Consider the following 24,081-nt stretch of genomic DNA (forward strand, 5'->3'; position numbering starts at 1 on the left):
ACTTTTGATAGAGCACGTTTTTTAAAATTAATTAAAGTAAATGTATATTTTGTAAAGATTCTTTTTAATAAAAATAAAATTAAATTGAAGAAAACACAAAATCTTCTGAAAAATAATATCACATAAACTCATATTATTTTCTAATATATAACTATTTTATATAAAAATCAAATTCAATGATCTTAAAAGCGAAGGATAAACCTCAAAATTTACGAATATAATGAGTGGGAATATTATTTTTCAGAAGATTTCATTCTATATGCCTATGAAAAGTACTCTCAAAACTAACTTTTTCCTAATTATAATTAAATCTAGAATATTGTATTATGCTTAGTATTATTTCATTTTTCTCATTCAATTTAGAATTTACAAATGTCAAAAATTGAGAGCTGTCACTTTTGATGAATTTCTGTTTATTACAATATCCATGCTAAATGCCTGAAGATCTGGTGAAAATATTGAGATATGCCTCACTTCCATCATTTCGTCTTACCACATAAAAATATGTGATTTTTAAAACAAGTTAGCTGATATGCTTTTAACAAAACCGAATCAAAAGTATTCAAAAAAATCTGAAATTGTAAAATATCTTAATCAAAAATAAAGGGTTGATCTTCATTTTCGGGATTTCAAAAAAATTTGGAATTTCACCTCCCAAACACACAGATTGTCCAGTTCATTGGCATAGAGAATATCCGATTTCCAGTGTTTTACTCTGAATCTTATTAGTTAAATACCGAATTTCGAACATAAATTCATCAAAATCGAATAAAGAGACTACCAAAAACGACACAAATATAATCAAGTCACAATCATTTAACAGGAACTCCTTAAATGAAGATTTTTACAATTTTAATCTCTATATTTTAGAAAAAAATATGCTCAGTCACAAACACAATTACTATGTTATGGAACAAGGCATTGACACTCGAATCTCTGGCCAATTCGAGGAACATCCAAAATTTCAATAATCTTATCCCACAGAATCCATAGCCCAAAAACTTTAATTTGCATAGTACATTTGAAGACGAATAATATTAGTCCAATTTTTTTTAACTTTGAAATTTTCAAAGATACAAAATTTATTACATTTAGAATTAATGCATTAATATATGCATTTGTTCCGTACCGAAAATGAACTTTACAAAAAGTGACATGAAAAGTCTTAATTACATTAAAGCCAAATGTAAACTTCATTGAGAAAAAGCAGTTTTGTCTCGTATTCAACGTAAAATCTTCAAAAGAAGACTAAACAAAAAGTGCTACACTGATAACAAAGATGAATTTCACATGGAACGCGATGATTCAATAACTGCAGAGTTGCGACATACAATTGCGGAAAATGTATGGACAACCACATGTAATGGTGGAGAACCATCGTATCTTTCAGAGGTCGAATTACTTGATTTTTATGGTGAAATCAATCAAAGAGCAAAAGGTCTTGCATGTGAAAAGGTAATCGAAGCTTATCAGATTGCCTACGAATTACTGGAGTATAGATACAGCAGAGCTTTATATCTAGCTGGCCTTGTTCATCCAGACGAATTTCCAACAAGAGGAAAAAGAATTGTTTACTTCGCTAGAAGTATATCTCCCCTCAAGATCATGGTTAAACAGAGTTTGCTCTGATCTCAACATTGAGATCAAAAGCTCAAAAGAAAATGAGGAAAAACGAGCAAAGTACTGTAACACAGCAACAGTTGCTAACTTCTTACATTAATTTCAGTATACGGCAGGAATTGATCCATGGAATAAGTGGAGTATTTATGAAACATCTCTGCTTCATCAAAGCGTTACAAAGTTATCTGCACTGAAAGCAACCCTCCTTTAACCAAAGAAGAGCATGAATTTGTGCTTGTTACTAGTATCTTCCCATATAATTCTGAAGGATACCGGATGAAACCATTTATTATTGTTCCAGGAATATAAAATTGTTCACAGGAACTCCGCTCCGTGAGAGCATTCCTTACAGGACAATCTTATGGATGGATGACAAAGAAGATATGGGATATCTTTAATTTAACTTTTATTATCGAAATCCAGAGATATCGCTCAAGTCTTGATGCTATCACAGCAGCTCAGCATAATATCGTATTCGGTGATAATCATATCAGCCGAGTAAGTTATTTTACTTGCAAACTTTTGAGTCTCTTCAGAATTGAACTCTTGACATTTCCAGCTTACTGCACAGTAGTTCTCCAGTTATTTGATGTAGGATGTGCAGCATCTTTGAGATCAAAGAATAACAGGTTAAAATATGTTCCGCTTTACACATATGAGCAAGATAATTTATCAAATACCCCAAAACCAAGGTTAAAAATTGTAAGAATTTTAATTGATGCTTGTGATTAAGTCAATGCATCAGTATGGTATTCATCCGTGGAACCCAGATAAAGCCTTATCCAACGAATTAACAAACAAAACATCAAACGCAATACCAAATCCCACATATATATTTAATTCTTCTTGCAAAAAATTAACATCTGACGCCGAATTACTTAAAATTGCGCAATTTGAAGCAATCAAATTCAAACATTAAATCAAGCACTGATAGTTATTGTAACAAATATTTCGAATTATTTAGATTATTATCCTCCAAATACAAAAATTCTCAGCAAAGGGATGAAATTGAGTCAATTTAATGGAGCAAAACGAAGTGAGGTGAAATTCACCACTTTGACACCTCGTATTTTTCAGATATATCGATTAATATTGAGTTTTATTGGGATGGAAAACATACTGAAAAACCTGCAATATCAACACCTTTTTATATAATATTGAATAAATAAAAATTTGTTTTTATTTTCCAAAAAGATATATGATACATTTTTATTATACAGGTTAAAAACTGTCTAGCTTTTGCTTTTAGTGCTCGACCAGAGGCATACATTGAAAATACAATCCTCTCCATGGTTTTTGTGTAGGATCTGATCTTCTCAAAACGATGATATTGACTATTATTATATGAATTGAATGTATTTATGAATATTTCGAAATTTTAATATAAATAATTTATTAAAAATAAAAAATTGAACGTAAGTACAAAAAATATAATTTGAAAGCAAATTAAAAATTAACGATACGATAATTTGGAACTTTTACCTTTTGCCAATAAATATAAAAATAAAATTTTGGGAATTGGAACTTAAGAGTAGAGAGACCTTTGTTGATATGTATGAGGCTATGTATTTATGTGTAGATCTGAGTAAGCTTGGTTATCATATAGCGGTTTCTGATGAAATTGAGAACCTCGGAGACCCAAGACCTTTGTTGATATGTATGAGGCTATGTATTTGTGCGTAGTCATTAAACCCATTCTTGCAAATTAAATATTATTTTATTTGTTATATTGAGCTTTCTTCCTGATAATTTGCATATCTTCAAAATCATTAAAGTAAGTAAAATCAGTTGTTTTTTCGGTGATTAATCTTAATTCTTTTCGCATTATATTTCTTTTTTTTGAAAAATCTTACTGTTTGGGGAAATTCTCTTTGCGAAATCTGTTGGCCTGAGGATTATCTGGTTGAATAAAAATATGTTCAATTCCCCTTTCGCATAATAATTAATGAAATTGTGTTTTATTTTCGAGAGTGTGCAAAACGTTCCCACTTCTTGAGAGGTACGTTTTGCAAATTTTTTTCTTTCATACATAGAAGATTTTTGGAAGATGATTGATCTCTACATGATATTATATCATATTTCTACATTGAGTCCTTAACAATATTAAATTGCAGGGTTTTCAAATCAAAAAACTAACTTTCGCTCTTTCAGGTCAAATCAGCAAGGCTCTTCTATATAGGTGTTGGATATATTATCAAACTGAAATGAAACTTTCCAGAGATGTCCATAAAATTATTTTGCAAAACATCCCTCTCAAAAAGTGGGAACGTTTTTGCAATTTTTCTTTATTTTTTGTACCATTATCGGTCCATAGAGCGAAATGGGGACCAGGTATTGTGCTTAATGCACGTTTGAGTACATTTGTTGTATACTCTGCAGTTTTCTGAGAAAAAGATTATGAGTGATCTCGTTTTTTCTTAAAGTCATTTTTTTCTTATCAAAAAAAATTAAAATTACGTAAAACTATGACAAAATTACGTAATTCACAATTTTAATGCTGAAAAATAGGAATATAAGCTTATAATACTACAGGTAGATTGAGCATCGATGCGCGCTAATGCCAACATGATTAATTTGAGTCGGTTTTATATATTATTGGAAATTAATCACAAATTGTCCATGAATATAAGTTATATTCTTCGATATTATGAGTTAATGAAGGCTACAATATTTGTAATCATGATTGGCTAGTTAAAATCTATTAGAATAAAAGAAATTGTAATTTAATAATATTGAATTGACATTTTAAATAATTTGAGGTCTAATCCATTATGAGTATGGTTATTACAGGTCACTTATTATTATTCTTTGATATACAAAGAGTTAAAACGATTTGGTAATGAGATATTGTAGAAAATAAAAATAACTGTAATCTATTGAAACTGATAAAAAAAATTAAATCCATTTATTTTTTATTCATATGTTATTATTGATGAGAATTAGATTCATTTAAAATTGAATACATATTTTTGAGAGAGTCAAAAATTTCAGGATCGATTTCATCTTCGCATTCATCCAAATATATTCTAAGCTCGGAATTTTCAAATGCATTCAAAATATTGGCAAAGTTTTCTTTACAAGAAGAGTTAAATAAAATTTCTTGTAAACAATTAATAATAAATTTTGGGTTAAATTCAACAAAATCCGAAAGAATTTCAAACACCTTTTCAAATTTGTCATTAAATATCGAAAGGGATATTGAATCTTTTATGATAATAGCGATGAGGATATTTATCAAAATTTCCTTATTTTTGAAGAGTGCGGGATAAATTTGTCAAGTGTCACTTTTCAATAACCTTAAATTACGCTGTTCTAATTTTTTAAAAAATAACCTTAAATTATATTTTTATGTCTATGATATATGTTTTATTCTAATTTGGAGTTTTCATGCACTACACAAGAGCTCCAAGGTTCCAAGAGTGAATGCTCAATAGCAATTATAGAGATGTACCTTTTCAAAATGACTTTTACTGATTAAATTTAATCAATAGAAGACATTTTGAAAAGGTACCTCTACAATTAGATATACAAGAGATTCAAAGCTTCATTTCAGATAGATTTGAAACTTTGAAACTCTTGGTAGATTTTGAGTGAATGCTGACAATCATCTTTGAGAAGGTTTTCTTAAAGAAAACCTTCTCAAAGAGGTTTCTCAGGAGCCCTGAGGCTCCCTTTCGTAATGATTGGGAGCCTTGGGGCTCCTGAGACGAAGAATGGCTTCGCCGAATCTTTGATCAGCAGAGGCCAAATGAAAAGGCCTCTACTGATGGATTCTCAGGAGCCCTGAGGCTCCCTTTCGTAATGATTGGGAGCCTTGGGGCTCCTGAGACGAAGAATGGCTTCGCCGAATCTTTGATCAGCAGAGGCCAAATGAAAAGGCCTCTACTGATGGATTCTCAGGAGCCCTGAGGCTCCCTTTCGTAATGATTGGGAGCCTTGGGGCTCCTGAGACGAAGAATGGCTTCGCCGAATCTTTGATCAGCAGAGGCCAAATGAAAAGGCCTCTGCTGATGGATTCTCAGGAGCCCTGAGGCTCCCTTTTCGTAATGATTGGGAGCCTTGGGGCTCCTGCAGCAGGTATCGCTCCGCTCCATTAATTTTTTTTAAAAAAAAGTGCCGTGTGGCAAATTTGTCCTGTTCCCTCTCCTAACACATAACTCCAGAACTACCCAAGTACTATATTGCCACTCCTTCCCGCATTGCATTTGAGAAACATTAAAAGTGGCGACAAGTGCACTTGCCATGGCATATTGTTGCGCGTATATACTACTTCTAATGAAGAAGCAGTATATACGCGCAATTCGAGTGAGATTGCAGCAGAAAGTCGAGAAGAGAGCCCTTTCTTAAGGTTAGGACTCCCTTCTCGACTTTATTATACAATGAAATATAAATCATAGTATATTTTTGTCACTTTTCACATCGTATTACCCCGATAGAAACAAAACAAAACGACTTTCTTGATATATCAATAAATGGCACGGATAATTTATTGGATGCATTGGAAAAATATTTTAATACATATCCTATTGAGCAAAATCGATTTCAAAAAGATGAAATATTAGAATGGCCCAAGTATTTAATCATACAATTAAACTTTCGTAAGACGAAATGGTGGAAGTGAAGTGATGTTGAAACCTTGATATTTCCTCGAAATTTCTACAAAACATATATTAGACATAAAGCATATATCTTATTTTATTAAGAATGTTGAATAATAATATTATTAAATATTAAGCTTTAAAAAAGCTAATTAAATTCAAAAATGAATATATATTATTATTGGATAAATATTAATCAGAACAAATGATTTTTTTATTAATGCTATGTAATAAACAGAAATTCATCAAAAGTGACAGCTCTCAATTTTTGACATTTGTAAATTCTAAATTGAATGAGAAAAATGAAATAACACTAAGCATAATACAATATTCTAGATTTAATTATAATTAGGAAAAAGTTAGTTTTGAGAGTACTTTTCATAGGCATATAGAATGAAATCTTCTGAAAAATAATATCACATAAACTCATATTATTTTCTAATATATAACTATTTTATATAAAAATCAAATTCAATGATCTTAAAAGCGAAGGATAAACCTCAAAATTTACGAATATAATGAGTGGGAATATAATGCTTATCTATCATAAAACCATATGAAATATCAATTTTTGCTTTACGCCTAATTTTTGACGACAATTAGCAAAAAATGTTAAATGTTAACACTCAGTCCATTTGAATATGAAAAATAAAATTGACTTTGATTAAATGTTTTTATTTATCATGCAATTCTTCTTGCGACCAAAGATTTGAATAAAAGTTCAAAAAATAAGATAGCTTAAAAAATAATATACGGTAGTGTTTACTAATAGATGAATAGTATATAAATTCTATTAAAATGGATTTGATCCAAAAAAATATATAAAATTTGATCATAAATAAAATCGTTTTAAATTACTTCTTCATTTAAATTATAACAATTATTTTTGATTTTTATTTATCATCCACATTCAAATTTGAATCTTATCACAAAAGAAGGACCACTTTTATGACTACTGCCAAATCTATAAACAGAGAATGGCTATTTGAAGCTAAAAGAAGAATAGAAGAAGGTGAATATTACAAAAGTGTGGGAAAGGAAGTTGAATTGGAAAATGGTAAAATTAAATTGAATGTTGCCGAAAATACAATAAGAAGAGCATTTCAACTTCAAGAAATCGAATTACCAAAAGTTAGTCGCGGCAGAAAACCAAATCCACCAACATTTGAACAAAAACAATTAATTAATTCTTGTGTTTCACAATATAAAGGAGGAATTTCAAAAACTTATTTATTGATTAAAAGGTTTCAAAATATTGTTCAAAATCCCGATTGTGAGAAAGAAAAAGAAGAAATTGCAAAAGAATTTGAAAATATAGAAGATTTGACAAAAGATCAAATTTTTGACAATTTACAAAAAATAAAGCCTCATCAAGTGGAAAAATTTATGATGGAATCAGGTTTATCTTCAAAAAGAGATTACAAACCAGCAGATCCACCTACCAAATATCGTGCCATATCAAAGAATTTGATATGGCACTGCGATATTCATTACCTTCACGGTAATGTTTCTTTTCCATTCTTTGCCATATTGAATGATATGACACGTAAAGTTCTCAAAACTAAATTATTGAAAAACAAGTCTTCCAACTCAACAGCGAATATTTTAAGAAAACTTTTAGAGGAGTTTATCCCTTACTGCATCTGGACCGATAACGGCGGTGAAAACCGCGGTGAATTCGGCCAGGTTATGCAGGAAAACGGAATAGTTTGGAAGCACACCTTGCCGTATATGCCAAGACAGAACGGCAAGGTGGAGCGCCTGTGGCCAAGCTTAGAAAAGTTTTTGCCAGACGAGTTGGATGATATTCAACAAATCAAGGACTCAGTTCAGCAGTTCATTGAAAAATACAACAATACACCACATTTATCTCTCGATATTAATCCAAAAACGAATAGTAATTACACTCCTAACGAATTATTCGAAGTTTCAAAATTTTGGTACGAGCCAGAAATGCAAAAATGGGAGTTATATATCAAAGAGGAATGGGTTTTAGCAAAATTTGAATAATTACATCATTTTAAATGACTTCTAAACAATTTTATTTATGATCAAATTTTATATATCTTTTTGGATCAAATCCATTTTAATAGAATTTATATACTATTCATCTATTAGTAAACACTACCGTATATTATTTTTAAGCTATCTTATTTTTTGAAATTTTATTCAAATCTTTGGTCGCAAGAAGAATTGCATGATAAATAAAAACATTTAATCAAAGTCAATTTTATTTTTCATATTCAAATGGACTGAGTGTTAACATTTAACATTTTTTGCTAATTGTCGTCAAAAATTAGGCGTAAAGCAAAAATTGATATTTCATATGGTTTTATGATAGATAAGCATTATATTCCCACTCATTATATTCGTAAATTTTGAGGTTTATCCTTCGCTTTTAAGATCATTGAATTTGATTTTTATATAAAATAGTTATATATTAGAAAATAATATGAGTTTATGTGATATTATTTTTCAGAAGATTTTGTGTTCTTCTTCAAAATTTTATTTTTTATTAAAAAGAATCTTTAAATATACATTTACTTTAATTAATATTTAAAAACGTGCTCTATCAAAAGTTCCAAAAATTCAATATTATAGCTTTTCTGAGGTGTCACTTTTGATGAATTTCTGTTTTCAACACTAGACAAAAACAATTATATTAGATGCACATGATTAACATCTCTTGGTCTGATGATGTTTTTCAATTAAAAGATTATTATATACAGTTGAATTTACAAAATTCTTAATTCATAATTGCATGGCACAAGAGAGGTATGATCTGCTTATATGTTAATGATAGATATACCATATTATTTCCATTACTATAAATAACTTAAAGAAATATATCTTCTAAGTGTATTTTTTGTTCAATTTTGTTTGAAAAAAAAATTAAAACGCATTTCTTATCTTGTTTAGCTTTGATAAGTTGGATTAAATAATATTACTAAATACAAATCATGATAACAATTATATATCCATGCTAAATGCCTGAAGATCTGGTGAAAATATTGAGATATGCCTCACTTCCATCATTTCGTCTTACCACATAAAAATATGTGATTTTTAAAACAAGTTAGCTGATATGCTTTTAACAAAACCGAATCAAAAGTATTCAAAAAAATCTGAAATTGTAAAATATCTTAATCAAAAATAAAGGGTTGATCTTCATTTTCGGGATTTCAAAAAAATTTGGAATTTCACCTCCCAAACACACAGATTGTCCAGTTCATTGGCATAGAGAATATCCGATTTCCAGTGTTTTACTCTGAATCTTATTAGTTAAATACCGAATTTCGAACATAAATTCATCAAAATCGAATAAAGAGACTACCAAAAACGACACAAATATAATCAAGTCACAATCATTTAACAGGAACTCCTTAAATGAAGATTTTTACAATTTTAATCTCTATATTTTAGAAAAAAATATGCTCAGTCACAAACACAATTACTATGTTATGGAACAAGGCATTGACACTCGAATCTCTGGCCAATTCGAGGAACATCCAAAATTTCAATAATCTTATCCCACAGAATCCATAGCCCAAAAACTTTAATTTGCATAGTACATTTGAAGACGAATAATATTAGTCCAATTTTTTTTAACTTTGAAATTTTCAAAGATACAAAATTTATTACATTTAGAATTAATGCATTAATATATGCATTTGTTCCGTACCGAAAATGAACTTTACAAAAAGTGACATGAAAAGTCTTAATTACATTAAAGCCAAATGTAAACTTCATTGAGAAAAAGCAGTTTTGTCTCGTATTCAACGTAAAATCTTCAAAAGAAGACTAAACAAAAAGTGCTACACTGATAACAAAGATGAATTTCACATGGAACGCGATGATTCAATAACTGCAGAGTTGCGACATACAATTGCGGAAAATGTATGGACAACCACATGTAATGGTGGAGAACCATCGTATCTTTCAGAGGTCGAATTACTTGATTTTTATGGTGAAATCAATCAAAGAGCAAAAGGTCTTGCATGTGAAAAGGTAATCGAAGCTTATCAGATTGCCTACGAATTACTGGAGTATAGATACAGCAGAGCTTTATATCTAGCTGGCCTTGTTCATCCAGACGAATTTCCAACAAGAGGAAAAAGAATTGTTTACTTCGCTAGAAGTATATCTCCCCTCAAGATCATGGTTAAACAGAGTTTGCTCTGATCTCAACATTGAGATCAAAAGCTCAAAAGAAAATGAGGAAAAACGAGCAAAGTACTGTAACACAGCAACAGTTGCTAACTTCTTACATTAATTTCAGTATACGGCAGGAATTGATCCATGGAATAAGTGGAGTATTTATGAAACATCTCTGCTTCATCAAAGCGTTACAAAGTTATCTGCACTGAAAGCAACCCTCCTTTAACCAAAGAAGAGCATGAATTTGTGCTTGTTACTAGTATCTTCCCATATAATTCTGAAGGATACCGGATGAAACCATTTATTATTGTTCCAGGAATATAAAATTGTTCACAGGAACTCCGCTCCGTGAGAGCATTCCTTACAGGACAATCTTATGGATGGATGACAAAGAAGATATGGGATATCTTTAATTTAACTTTTATTATCGAAATCCAGAGATATCGCTCAAGTCTTGATGCTATCACAGCAGCTCAGCATAATATCGTATTCGGTGATAATCATATCAGCCGAGTAAGTTATTTTACTTGCAAACTTTTGAGTCTCTTCAGAATTGAACTCTTGACATTTCCAGCTTACTGCACAGTAGTTCTCCAGTTATTTGATGTAGGATGTGCAGCATCTTTGAGATCAAAGAATAACAGGTTAAAATATGTTCCGCTTTACACATATGAGCAAGATAATTTATCAAATACCCCAAAACCAAGGTTAAAAATTGTAAGAATTTTAATTGATGCTTGTGATTAAGTCAATGCATCAGTATGGTATTCATCCGTGGAACCCAGATAAAGCCTTATCCAACGAATTAACAAACAAAACATCAAACGCAATACCAAATCCCACATATATATTTAATTCTTCTTGCAAAAAATTAACATCTGACGCCGAATTACTTAAAATTGCGCAATTTGAAGCAATCAAATTCAAACATTAAATCAAGCACTGATAGTTATTGTAACAAATATTTCGAATTATTTAGATTATTATCCTCCAAATAAAAATTCTCAGCAAAGGGATGAAATTGAGTCAATTTAATGGAGCAAAACGAAGTGAGGTGAAATTCACCACTTTGACACCTCGTATTTTTCAGATATATCGATTAATATTGAGTTTTATTGGGATGGAAAACATACTGAAAAACCTGCAATATCAACACCTTTTTATATAATATTGAATAAATAAAAATTTGTTTTTATTTTCCAAAAAGATATATGATACATTTTTATTATACAGGTTAAAAACTGTCTAGCTTTTGCTTTTAGTGCTCGACCAGAGGCATACATTGAAAATACAATCCTCTCCATGGTTTTTGTGTAGGATCTGATCTTCTCAAAACGATGATATTGACTATTATTATATGAATTGAATGTATTTATGAATATTTCGAAATTTTAATATAAATAATTTATTAAAAATAAAAATTGAACGTAAGTACAAAAAATATAATTTGAAAGCAAATTAAAAATTAACGATACGATAATTTGGAACTTTTACCTTTTGCCAATAAATATAAAAATAAAATTTTGGGAATTGGAACTTAAGAGTAGAGAGACCTTTGTTGATATGTATGAGGCTATGTATTTATGTGTAGATCTGAGTAAGCTTGGTTATCATATAGCGGTTTCTGATGAAATTGAGAACCTCGGAGACCCAAGACCTTTGTTGATATGTATGAGGCTATGTATTTGTGCGTAGTCATTAAACCCATTCTTGCAAATTAGAATATTATTTTATTTTTATATGAGCTTTCTTCCTGATAATTTGCATATCTTCAAAATCATTAAAGTAAGTAAAATCAGTTGTTTTTTCGGTGATTAATCTTAATTCTTCGCATTATATTTCTTTTTTTTGAAAAATCTTACTGTTTGGGGAAATTCTCTTTGCGAAATCTGTTGGCCTGAGGATTATCTGGTTGAATAAAAATATGTTCAATTCCCCTTTCGCATAATAATTAATGAAATTGTGTTTTATTTTCGAGAGTGTGCAAAACGTTCCCACTTCTTGAGAGGTACGTTTTGCAAATTTTTTTCTTTCATACATAGAAGATTTTTGGAAGATGATTGATCTCTACATGATATTATATCATATTTCTACATTGAGTCCTTAACAATATTAAATTGCAGGGTTTTCAAATCAAAAAACTAACTTTCGCTCTTTCAGGTCAAATCAGCAAGGCTCTTCTATATAGGTGTTGGATATTATCAAACTGAAATGAAACTTTCCAGAGATGTCCATAAAATTATTTTGCAAAACATCCCTCTCAAAAAGTGGGAACGTTTTTGCAATTTTTCTTATTTTTTGTACCATTATCGGTCCATAGAGCGAAATGGGGACCAGGTATTGTGCTTAATGCACGTTTGAGTACATTTGTTGTATACTCTGCAGTTTTCTGAGAAAAAGATTATGAGTGATCTCGTTTTTTCTTAAAGTCATTTTTTTCTTATCAAAAAAAATTAAATTACGTAAAACTATGACAAAATTACGTAATTCACAATTTTAATGCTGAAAAATAGGAATATAAGCTTATAATACTACAGGTAGATTGAGCATCGATGCGCGCTAATGCCAACATGATTAATTTGAGTCGGTTTTATATATTATTGGAAATTAATCACAAATTGTCCATGAATATAAGTTATATTCTTCGATATTATGAGTTAATGAAGGCTACAATATTTGTAATCATGATTGGCTAGTTAAAATCTATTAGAATAAAAGAAATTGTAATTTAATAATATTGAATTGACATTTTAAATAATTTGAGGTCTAATCCATTATGAGTATGGTTATTACAGGTCACTTATTATTATTCTTTGATATACAAAGAGTTAAAACGATTTGGTAATGAGATATTGTAGAAAATAAAAATAACTGTAATCTATTGAAACTGATAAAAAAAATTAAATCCATTTATTTTTTATTCATATGTTATTATTGATGAGAATTAGATTCATTTAAAATTGAATACATATTTTTGAGAGAGTCAAAAATTTCAGGATCGATTTCATCTTCGCATTCATCCAAATATATTCTAAGCTCGGAATTTTCAAATGCATTCAAAATATTGGCAAAGTTTTCTTTACAAGAAGAGTTAAATAAAATTTCTTGTAAACAATTAATAATAAATTTTGGGTTAAATTCAACAAAATCCGAAAGAATTTCAAACACCTTTTCAAATTTGTCATTAAATATCGAAAGGGATATTGAATCTTTTATGATAATAGCGATGAGGATATTTATCAAAATTTCCTTATTTTTGAAGAGTGCGGGATAAATTTGTCAAGTGTCACTTTTCAATAACCTTAAATTACGCTGTTCTAATTTTTTAAAAAATAACCTTAAATTATATTTGAAGAAATTATGTCTATGATATATGTTTTATTCTAGAATCTTGGAGTTTTCATGCACTACACAAGAGCTCCAAGGTTCCAAGAGTGAATGCTCAATAGCAATTATAGAGATGTACCTTTTCAAAATGACTTTTACTGATTAAATTTAATCAATAGAAGACATTTTGAAAAGGTACCTCTACAATTAGATATACAAGAGATTCAAAGCTTCATTTCAGATAGATTTGAAACTTTGAAACTCTTGGTAGATTTTGAGTGAATGCTGACAATCATCTTTGAGAAGGTTTTCTTAAAGAAAACCTTCTCAAAGAGGTTTCTCAGGAGCCCTGAGGCTCCCTTTCGTAATGATTGGGAGCCTTGGGGCTCCTGAGACGAAGAATGGCTTCGCCGAATCTTTGATCAGCAGAGGCCAAATGAAAAGGCCTCTACTGATGGATTCTCAGGAGCCCTGAGGCTCCCTTTCGTAATGATTGGGAGCCTTGGGGCTCCTGAGACGAAGAATGGCTTCGCCGAATCTTTGATCAGCAGAGGCCAAATGAAAAGGCCTCTGCTGATGGATTCTCAGGAGCCCTGAGGCTCCCTTTCGTAATGATTGGGAGCCTTGGGGCTCCTGCAGCAGAGTATCGCTCCGCTCCATTAATTTTTTTTTAAAAAAAAGTGCCGTGTGGCAAATTTGTCCTGTTCCCTCTCCTAACACATAACTCCACAACTACCCAAGTACTATATTGCCACTCCTTCCCGCATTGCATTTGAGAAACATTAAAAGTGGCGACAAGTGCACTTGCCATGGCATATTGTTGCGCGTATATACTACTTCTAATGAAAGAAGCAGTATATACGCGCAATTCGAGTGAGATTGCAGCAGAAAGTCGAGAAGAGAGCCCTTTCTTAAGGTTAGGACTCCCTTCTCGACTTTATTATACAATGAAATATAAATCATAGTATATTTTTGTCACTTTTCACATCGTATTACCCCGATAGAAACAAAACAAAACGACTTTCTTGATATATCAATAAATGGCACGGATAATTTATTGGATGCATTGGAAAAATATTTTAATACATATCCTATTGAGCAAAATCGATTTCAAAAAGATGAAATATTAGAATGGCCCAAGTATTTAATCATACAATTAAACTTTCGTAAGACGAAATGGTGGAAGTGAAGTGATGTTGAAACCTTGATATTTCCTCGAAATTTCTACAAAACATATATTAGACATAAAGCATATATCTTATTTTATTAAGAATGTTGAATAATAATATTATTAAATATTAAGCTTTAAAAAAGCTAATTAAATTCAAAAATGAATATATATTATTATTGGATAAATATTAATCAGAACAAATGATTTTTTTATTAATGCTATGTAATAAACAGAAATTCATCAAAAGTGACAGCTCTCAATTTTTGACATTTGTAAATTCTAAATTGAATGAGAAAAATGAAATAACACTAAGCATAATACAATATTCTAGATTTAATTATAATTAGGAAAAAGTTAGTTTTGAGAGTACTTTTCATAGGCATATAGAATGAAATCTTCTGAAAAATAATATCACATAAACTCATATTATTTTCTAATATATAACTATTTTATATAAAAAAAATTCAATGATCTTAAAAGCGAAGGATAAACCTCAAAATTTACGAATATAATGAGTGGGAATATAATGCTTATCTATCATAAAACCATATGAAATATCAATTTTTGCTTTACGCCTAATTTTTGACGACAATTAGCAAAAAATGTTAAATGTTAACACTCAGTCCATTTGAATATGAAAAATAAAATTGACTTTGATTAAATGTTTTTATTTATCATGCAATTCTTCTTGCGACCAAAGATTTGAATAAAAGTTCAAAAAATAAGATAGCTTAAAAAATAATATACGGTAGTGTTTACTAATAGATGAATAGTATATAAATTCTATTAAAATGGATTTGATCCAAAAAATATATAAAATTTGATCATAAATAAAATCGTTTTAAATTACTTCTTCATTTAAATTATAACAATTATTTTTGATTTTTATTTATCATCCACATTCAAATTTGAATCTTATCACAAAAGAAGGACCACTTTTATGACTACTGCCAAATCTATAAACAGAGAATGGCTATTTGAAGCTAAAAGAAGAATAGAAGAAGGTGAATATTACAAAAGTGTGGGAAAGGAAGTTGAATTGGAAAATGGTAAAATTAAATTGAATGTTGCCGAAAATACAATAAGAAGAGCATTTCAACTTCAAGAAATCGAATTACCAAAAGTTAGTCGCGGCAGAAAACCAAATCCACCAACATTTGAACAAAAACAATTAATTAATTCTTGTGTTTCACAATATAAAGGAGGAATTTCAAAAACTTATTTATTGATTAAAAGGTTTCAAAATATTGTTCAAAATCCCGATTGTGAGAAAGAAAAAGAAGAAATTGCAAAAGAATTTGAAAATATAGAAGATTTGACAAAAGATCAAATTTTTGACAATTTACAAAAAATAAAGCCTCATCAAGTGGAAAAATTTATGATGGAATCAGGTTTATCTTCAAAAAGAGATTACAAACCAGCAGATCCACCTACCAAATATCGTGCCATATCAAAGAATTTGATATGGCACTGCGATATTCATTACCTTCACGGTAATGTTTCTTTTCCATTCTTTGCCATATTGAATGATATGACACGTAAAGTTCTCAAAACTAAATTATTGAAAAACAAGTCTTCCAACTCAACAGCGAATATTTTAAGAAAACTTTTAGAGGAGTTTATCCCTTACTGCATCTGGACCGATAACGGCGGTGAAAACCGCGGTGAATTCGGCCAGGTTATGCAGGAAAACGGAATAGTTTGGAAGCACACCTTGCCGTATATGCCAAGACAGAACGGCAAGGTGGAGCGCCTGTGGCCAAGCTTAGAAAAGTTTTTGCCAGACGAGTTGGATGATATTCAACAAATCAAGGACTCAGTTCAGCAGTTCATTGAAAAATACAACAATACACCACATTTATCTCTCGATATTAATCCAAAAACGAATAGTAATTACACTCCTAACGAATTATTCGAAGTTTCAAAATTTTGGTACGAGCCAGAAATGCAAAAATGGGAGTTATATATCAAAGAGGAATGGGTTTTAGCAAAATTTGAATAATTACATCATTTTAAATGACTTCTAAACAATTTTATTTATGATCAAATTTTATATATCTTTTTGGATCAAATCCATTTTAATAGAATTTATATACTATTCATCTATTAGTAAACACTACCGTATATTATTTTTAAGCTATCTTATTTTTTGAAATTTTATTCAAATCTTTGGTCGCAAGAAGAATTGCATGATAAATAAAAACATTTAATCAAAGTCAATTTTATTTTTCATATTCAAATGGACTGAGTGTTAACATTTAACATTTTTTGCTAATTGTCGTCAAAAATTAGGCGTAAAGCAAAAATTGATATTTCATATGGTTTTATGATAGATAAGCATTATATTCCCACTCATTATATTCGTAAATTTTGAGGTTTATCCTTCGCTTTTAAGATCATTGAATTTGATTTTTATATAAAATAGTTATATATTAGAAAATAATATGAGTTTATGTGATATTATTTTTCAGAAGATTTTGTGTTCTTCTTCAAAATTTTATTTTTTATTAAAAAGAATCTTTACGAAATATACATTTACTTTAATTAATATTTAAAAACGTGCTCTATCAAAAGTTCCAAAAATTCAATATTATAGCTTTTCTGAGGTGTCACTTTTGATGAATTTCTGTTTTCAACACTAGACAAAAACAATTATATTAGATGCACATGATTAACATCTCTTGGTCTGATGATGTTTTTCAATTAAAAGATTATTATATACAGTTGAATTTACAAAATTCTTAATTCATAATTGCATGGCACAAGAGAGGTATGATCTGCTTATATGTTAATGATAGATATACCATATTATTTCCATTACTATAAATAACTTAAAGAAATATATCTTCTAAGTGTATTTTTTGTTCAATTTTGTTTGAAAAAAAAATTAAAACGCATTTCTTATCTTGTTTAGCTTTGATAAGTTGGATTAAATAATATTACTAAATACAAATCATGATAACAATTATATATCCATGCTAAATGCCTGAAGATCTGGTGAAAATATTGAGATATGCCTCACTTCCATCATTTCGTCTTACCACATAAAAATATGTGATTTTTAAAACAAGTTAGCTGATATGCTTTTAACAAAACCGAATCAAAAGTATTCAAAAAAATCTGAAATTGTAAAATATCTTAATCAAAAATAAAGGGTTGATCTTCATTTTCGGGATTTCAAAAAAATTTGGAATTTCACCTCCCAAACACACAGATTGTCCAGTTCATTGGCATAGAGAATATCCGATTTCCAGTGTTTTACTCTGAATCTTATTAGTTAAATACCGAATTTCGAACATAAATTCATCAAAATCGAATAAAGAGACTACCAAAAACGACACAAATATAATCAAGTCACAATCATTTAACAGGAACTCCTTAAATGAAGATTTTTACAATTTTAATCTCTATATTTTAGAAAAAAATATGCTCAGTCACAAACACAATTACTATGTTATGGAACAAGGCATTGACACTCGAATCTCTGGCCAATTCGAGGAACATCCAAAATTTCAATAATCTTATCCCACAGAATCCATAGCCCAAAAACTTTAATTTGCATAGTACATTTGAAGACGAATAATATTAGTCCAATTTTTTTTAACTTTGAAATTTTCAAAGATACAAAATTTATTACATTTAGAATTAATGCATTAATATATGCATTTGTTCCGTACCGAAAATGAACTTTACAAAAAGTGACATGAAAAGTCTTAATTACATTAAAGCCAAATGTAAACTTCATTGAGAAAAAGCAGTTTTGTCTCGTATTCAACGTAAAATCTTCAAAAGAAGACTAAACAAAAAGTGCTACACTGATAACAAAGATGAATTTCACATGGAACGCGATGATTCAATAACTGCAGAGTTGCGACATACAATTGCGGAAAATGTATGGACAACCACATGTAATGGTGGAGAACCATCGTATCTTTCAGAGGTCGAATTACTTGATTTTTATGGTGAAATCAATCAAAGAGCAAAAGGTCTTGCATGTGAAAAGGTAATCGAAGCTTATCAGATTGCCTACGAATTACTGGAGTATAGATACAGCAGAGCTTTATATCTAGCTGGCCTTGTTCATCCAGACGAATTTCCAACAAGAGGAAAAAGAATTGTTTACTTCGCTAGAAGTATATCTCCCCTCAAGATCATGGTTAAACAGAGTTTGCTCTGATCTCAACATTGAGATCAAAAGCTCAAAAGAAAATGAGGAAAAACGAGCAAAGTACTGTAACACAGCAACAGTTGCTAACTTCTTACATTAATTTCAGTATACGGCAGGAATTGATCCATGGAATAAGTGGAGTATTTATGAAACATCTCTGCTTCATCAAAGCGTTACAAAGTTATCTGCACTGAAAGCAACCCTCCTTTAACCAAAGAAGAGCATGAATTTGTGCTTGTTACTAGTATCTTCCCATATAATTCTGAAGGATACCGGATGAAACCATTTATTATTGTTCCAGGAATATAAAATTGTTCACAGGAACTCCGCTCCGTGAGAGCATTCCTTACAGGACAATCTTATGGATGGATGACAAAGAAGATATGGGATATCTTTAATTTAACTTTTATTATCGAAATCCAGAGATATCGCTCAAGTCTTGATGCTATCACAGCAGCTCAGCATAATATCGTATTCGGTGATAATCATATCAGCCGAGTAAGTTATTTTACTTGCAAACTTTTGAGTCTCTTCAGAATTGAACTCTTGACATTTCCAGCTTACTGCACAGTAGTTCTCCAGTTATTTGATGTAGGATGTGCAGCATCTTTGAGATCAAAGAATAACAGGTTAAAATATGTTCCGCTTTACACATATGAGCAAGATAATTTATCAAATACCCCAAAACCAAGGTTAAAAATTGTAAGAATTTTAATTGATGCTTGTGATTAAGTCAATGCATCAGTATGGTATTCATCCGTGGAACCCAGATAAAGCCTTATCCAACGAATTAACAAACAAAACATCAAACGCAATACCAAATCCCACATATATATTTAATTCTTCTTGCAAAAAATTAACATCTGACGCCGAATTACTTAAAATTGCGCAATTTGAAGCAATCAAATTCAAACATTAAATCAAGCACTGATAGTTATTGTAACAAATATTTCGAATTATTTAGATTATTATCCTCCAAATACAAAAATTCTCAGCAAAGGGATGAAATTGAGTCAATTTAATGGAGCAAAACGAAGTGAGGTGAAATTCACCACTTTGACACCTCGTATTTTTCAGATATATCGATTAATATTGAGTTTTATTGGGATGGAAAACATACTGAAAAACCTGCAATATCAACACCTTTTTATATAATATTGAATAAATAAAAATTTGTTTTTATTTTCCAAAAAGATATATGATACATTTTTATTATACAGGTTAAAAACTGTCTAGCTTTTGCTTTTAGTGCTCGACCAGAGGCATACATTGAAAATACAATCCTCTCCATGGTTTTTGTGTAGGATCTGATCTTCTCAAAACGATGATATTGACTATTATTATATGAATTGAATGTATTTATGAATATTTCGAAATTTTAATATAAATAATTTATTAAAAATAAAAATTGAACGTAAGTACAAAAAATATAATTTGAAAGCAAATTAAAAATTAACGATACGATAATTTGGAACTTTTACCTTTTGCCAATAAATATAAAAATAAAATTTTGGGAATTGGAACTTAAGAGTAGAGAGACCTTTGTTGATATGTATGAGGCTATGTATTTATGTGTAGATCTGAGTAAGCTTGGTTATCATATAGCGGTTTCTGATGAAATTGAGAACCTCGGAGACCCAAGACCTTTGTTGATATGTATGAGGCTATGTATTTGTGCGTAGTCATTAAACCCATTCTTGCAAATTAGAATATTATTTTATTTGTTATATTGAGCTTTCTTCCTGATAATTTGCATATCTTCAAAATCATTAAAGTAAGTAAAATCAGTTGTTTTTTCGGTGATTAATCTTAATTCTTCGCATTATATTTCTTTTTTTTGAAAAATCTTACTGTTTGGGGAAATTCTCTTTGCGAAATCTGTTGGCCTGAGGATTATCTGGTTGAATAAAAATATGTTCAATTCCCCTTTCGCATAATAATTAATGAAATTGTGTTTTATTTTCGAGAGTGTGCAAAACGTTCCCACTTCTTGAGAGGTACGTTTTGCAAATTTTTTTCTTTCATACATAGAAGATTTTTGGAAGATGATTGATCTCTACATGATATTATATCATATTTCTACATTGAGTCCTTAACAATATTAAATTGCAGGGTTTTCAAATCAAAAAACTAACTTTCGCTCTTTCAGGTCAAATCAGCAAGGCTCTTCTATATAGGTGTTGGATATATTATCAAACTGAAATGAAACTTTCCAGAGATGTCCATAAAATTATTTTGCAAAACATCCCTCTCAAAAAGTGGGAACGTTTTTGCAATTTTTCTTTATTTTTTGTACCATTATCGGTCCATAGAGCGAAATGGGGACCAGGTATTGTGCTTAATGCACGTTTGAGTACATTTGTTGTATACTCTGCAGTTTTCTGAGAAAAAGATTATGAGTGATCTCGTTTTTTCTTAAAGTCATTTTTTTCTTATCAAAAAAAATTAAAATTACGTAAAACTATGACAAAATTACGTAATTCACAATTTTAATGCTGAAAAATAGGAATATAAGCTTATAATACTACAGGTAGATTGAGCATCGATGCGCGCTAATGCCAACATGATTAATTTGAGTCGGTTTTATATATTATTGGAAATTAATCACAAATTGTCCATGAATATAAGTTATATTCTTCGATATTATGAGTTAATGAAGGCTACAATATTTGTAATCATGATTGGCTAGTTAAAATCTATTAGAATAAAAGAAATTGTAATTTAATAATATTGAATTGACATTTTAAATAATTTGAGGTCTAATCCATTATGAGTATGGTTATTACAGGTCACTTATTATTATTCTTTGATATACAAAGAGTTAAAACGATTTGGTAATGAGATATTGTAGAAAATAAAAATAACTGTAATCTATTGAAACTGATAAAAAAAATTAAATCCATTTATTTTTTATTCATATGTTATTATTGATGAGAATTAGATTCATTTAAAATTGAATACATATTTTTGAGAGAGTCAAAAATTTCAGGATCGATTTCATCTTCGCATTCATCCAAATATATTCTAAGCTCGGAATTTTCAAATGCATTCAAAATATTGGCAAAGTTTTCTTTACAAGAAGAGTTAAATAAAATTTCTTGTAAACAATTAATAATAAATTTTGGGTTAAATTCAACAAAATCCGAAAGAATTTCAAACACCTTTTCAAATTTGTCATTAAATATCGAAAGGGATATTGAATCTTTTATGATAATAGCGATGAGGATATTTATCAAAATTTCCTTATTTTTGAAGAGTGCGGGATAAATTTGTCAAGTGTCACTTTTCAATAACCTTAAATTACGCTGTTCTAATTTTTTAAAAAATAACCTTAAATTATATTTGAAGAAATTATGTCTATGATATATGTTTTATTCTAGAATCTTGGAGTTTTCATGCACTACACAAGAGCTCCAAGGTTCCAAGAGTGAATGCTCAATAGCAATTATAGAGATGTACCTTTTCAAAATGACTTTTACTGATTAAATTTAATCAATAGAAGACATTTTGAAAAGGTACCTCTACAATTAGATATACAAGAGATTCAAAGCTTCATTTCAGATAGATTTGAAACTTTGAAACTCTTGGTAGATTTTGAGTGAATGCTGACAATCATCTTTGAGAAGGTTTTCTTAAAGAAAACCTTCTCAAAGAGGTTTCTCAGGAGCCCTGAGGCTCCCTTTCGTAATGATTGGGAGCCTTGGGGCTCCTGAGACGAAGAATGGCTTCGCCGAATCTTTGATCAGCAGAGGCCAAATGAAAAGGCCTCTACTGATGGATTCTCAGGAGCCCTGAGGCTCCCTTTCGTAATGATTGGGAGCCTTGGGGCTCCTGAGACGAAGAATGGCTTCGCCGAATCTTTGATCAGCAGAGGCCAAATGAAAAGGCCTCTGCTGATGGATTCTCAGGAGCCCTGAGGCTCCCTTTCGTAATGATTGGGAGCCTTGGGGCTCCTGAGACGAAGAATGGCTTCGCCGAATCTTTGATCAGAGGCCCAAATGAAAAGGCCTCTGCTGATGGATTCTCAGGAGCCCTGAGGCTCCCTTTCGTAATGATTGGGAGCCTTGGGGCTCCTGCAGCAGAGTATCGCTCCGCTCCATTAATTTTTTTTAAAAAAAAGTGCCGTGTGGCAAATTTGTCCTGTTCCCTCTCCTAACACATAACTCCACAACTACCCAAGTACTATATTGCCACTCCTTCCCGCATTGCATTTGAGAAACATTAAAAGTGGCGACAAGTGCACTTGCCATGGCATATTGTTGCGCGTATATACTACTTCTAATGAAAGAAGCAGTATATACGCGCAATTCGAGTGAGATTGCAGCAGAAAGTCGAGAAGAGAGCCCTTTCTTAAGGTTAGGACTCCCTTCTCGACTTTATTATACAATGAAATATAAATCATAGTATATTTTTGTCACTTTTCACATCGTATTACCCCGATAGAAACAAAACAAAACGACTTTCTTGATATATCAATAAATGGCACGGATAATTTATTGGATGCATTGGAAAAATATTTTAATACATATCCTATTGAGCAAAATCGATTTCAAAAAGATGAAATATTAGAATGGCCCAAGTATTTAATCATACAATTAAACTTTCGTAAGACGAAATGGTGGAAGTGAAGTGATGTTGAAACCTTGATATTTCCTCGAAATTTCTACAAAACATATATTAGACATAAAGCATATATCTTATTTTATTAAGAATGTTGAATAATAATATTATTAAATATTAAGCTTTAAAAAAGCTAATTAAATTCAAAAATGAATATATATTATTATTGGATAAATATTAATCAGAACAAATGATTTTTTTATTAATGCTATGTAATAAACAGAAATTCATCAAAAGTGACAGCTCTCAATTTTTGACATTTGTAAATTCTAAATTGAATGAGAAAAATGAAATAACACTAAGCATAATACAATATTCTAGATTTAATTATAATTAGGAAAAAGTTAGTTTTGAGAGTACTTTTCATAGGCATATAGAATGAAATCTTCTGAAAAATAATATCACATAAACTCATATTA

At 30.2% G+C, this 24,081-nt stretch overlaps 3 protein-coding genes across 3 annotated transcripts, besides 20 other annotated features; all 3 read left to right on the plus strand.

The window, feature by feature from the left end:
* Positions 1–382: 382 nt before the first annotated feature.
* Positions 383–419: a mobile genetic element.
* Positions 383–419: a terminal%2Cinverted (terminal inverted repeat of Banshee-A3 transposon ID:TVAGG3_0052300).
* An 871-nt stretch (positions 420–1,290) lies between these two features.
* TVAGG3_0052310 (uncharacterized protein) lies at positions 1,291–1,629 on the plus strand (the record flags this gene model as incomplete). Its single annotated transcript, XM_051221079.1, has 1 exon — positions 1,291–1,629. The coding sequence occupies one exon, from the start codon at positions 1,291–1,293 to the stop codon at positions 1,627–1,629; it is 339 nt and encodes a 112-aa protein (XP_051106065.1).
* Positions 1,630–4,876: 3,247 nt separating this feature from the next.
* Positions 4,877–5,762: a mobile genetic element.
* Positions 5,729–5,762: a terminal%2Cinverted (terminal inverted repeat of MuDR-4N1_TV transposon ID:TVAGG3_0052320).
* A 684-nt stretch (positions 5,763–6,446) lies between these two features.
* Positions 6,447–6,483: a mobile genetic element.
* Positions 6,447–6,483: a terminal%2Cinverted (terminal inverted repeat of Banshee-A3 transposon ID:TVAGG3_0052330).
* Positions 6,484–7,166: 683 nt separating this feature from the next.
* Positions 7,167–8,225: a mobile genetic element.
* Positions 8,226–8,823: 598 nt separating this feature from the next.
* Positions 8,824–8,861: a mobile genetic element.
* Positions 8,824–8,861: a terminal%2Cinverted (terminal inverted repeat of Banshee-A3 transposon ID:TVAGG3_0052350).
* A 1,200-nt stretch (positions 8,862–10,061) lies between these two features.
* Positions 10,062–10,400, plus strand: TVAGG3_0052360 (uncharacterized protein; the record flags this gene model as incomplete). The annotated part of the gene is made up of 1 exon (XM_051221080.1): positions 10,062–10,400. The coding sequence occupies one exon, from the start codon at positions 10,062–10,064 to the stop codon at positions 10,398–10,400; it is 339 nt and encodes a 112-aa protein (XP_051106066.1).
* A 3,237-nt stretch (positions 10,401–13,637) lies between these two features.
* Positions 13,638–14,412: a mobile genetic element.
* Positions 14,379–14,412: a terminal%2Cinverted (terminal inverted repeat of MuDR-4N1_TV transposon ID:TVAGG3_0052370).
* A 685-nt stretch (positions 14,413–15,097) lies between these two features.
* Positions 15,098–15,134: a mobile genetic element.
* Positions 15,098–15,134: a terminal%2Cinverted (terminal inverted repeat of Banshee-A3 transposon ID:TVAGG3_0052380).
* A 680-nt stretch (positions 15,135–15,814) lies between these two features.
* Positions 15,815–16,873: a mobile genetic element.
* Positions 16,874–17,474: 601 nt separating this feature from the next.
* Positions 17,475–17,512: a mobile genetic element.
* Positions 17,475–17,512: a terminal%2Cinverted (terminal inverted repeat of Banshee-A3 transposon ID:TVAGG3_0052400).
* Positions 17,513–18,712: 1,200 nt separating this feature from the next.
* Positions 18,713–19,051, plus strand: TVAGG3_0052410 (uncharacterized protein; the record flags this gene model as incomplete). The annotated part of the gene is made up of 1 exon (XM_051221081.1): positions 18,713–19,051. The coding sequence occupies one exon, from the start codon at positions 18,713–18,715 to the stop codon at positions 19,049–19,051; it is 339 nt and encodes a 112-aa protein (XP_051106067.1).
* A 3,245-nt stretch (positions 19,052–22,296) lies between these two features.
* Positions 22,297–23,190: a mobile genetic element.
* Positions 23,157–23,190: a terminal%2Cinverted (terminal inverted repeat of MuDR-4N1_TV transposon ID:TVAGG3_0052420).
* A 685-nt stretch (positions 23,191–23,875) lies between these two features.
* Positions 23,876–23,912: a mobile genetic element.
* Positions 23,876–23,912: a terminal%2Cinverted (terminal inverted repeat of Banshee-A3 transposon ID:TVAGG3_0052430).
* Positions 23,913–24,081: the final 169 nt, after the last annotated feature.

The sequence above is a fragment of the Trichomonas vaginalis genome, chromosome IV (genome assembly GCF_026262505.1).
Source record: "Trichomonas vaginalis G3 chromosome IV, whole genome shotgun sequence".
NCBI classification, from domain to species: Eukaryota; Parabasalia; order Trichomonadida; family Trichomonadidae; genus Trichomonas; species Trichomonas vaginalis.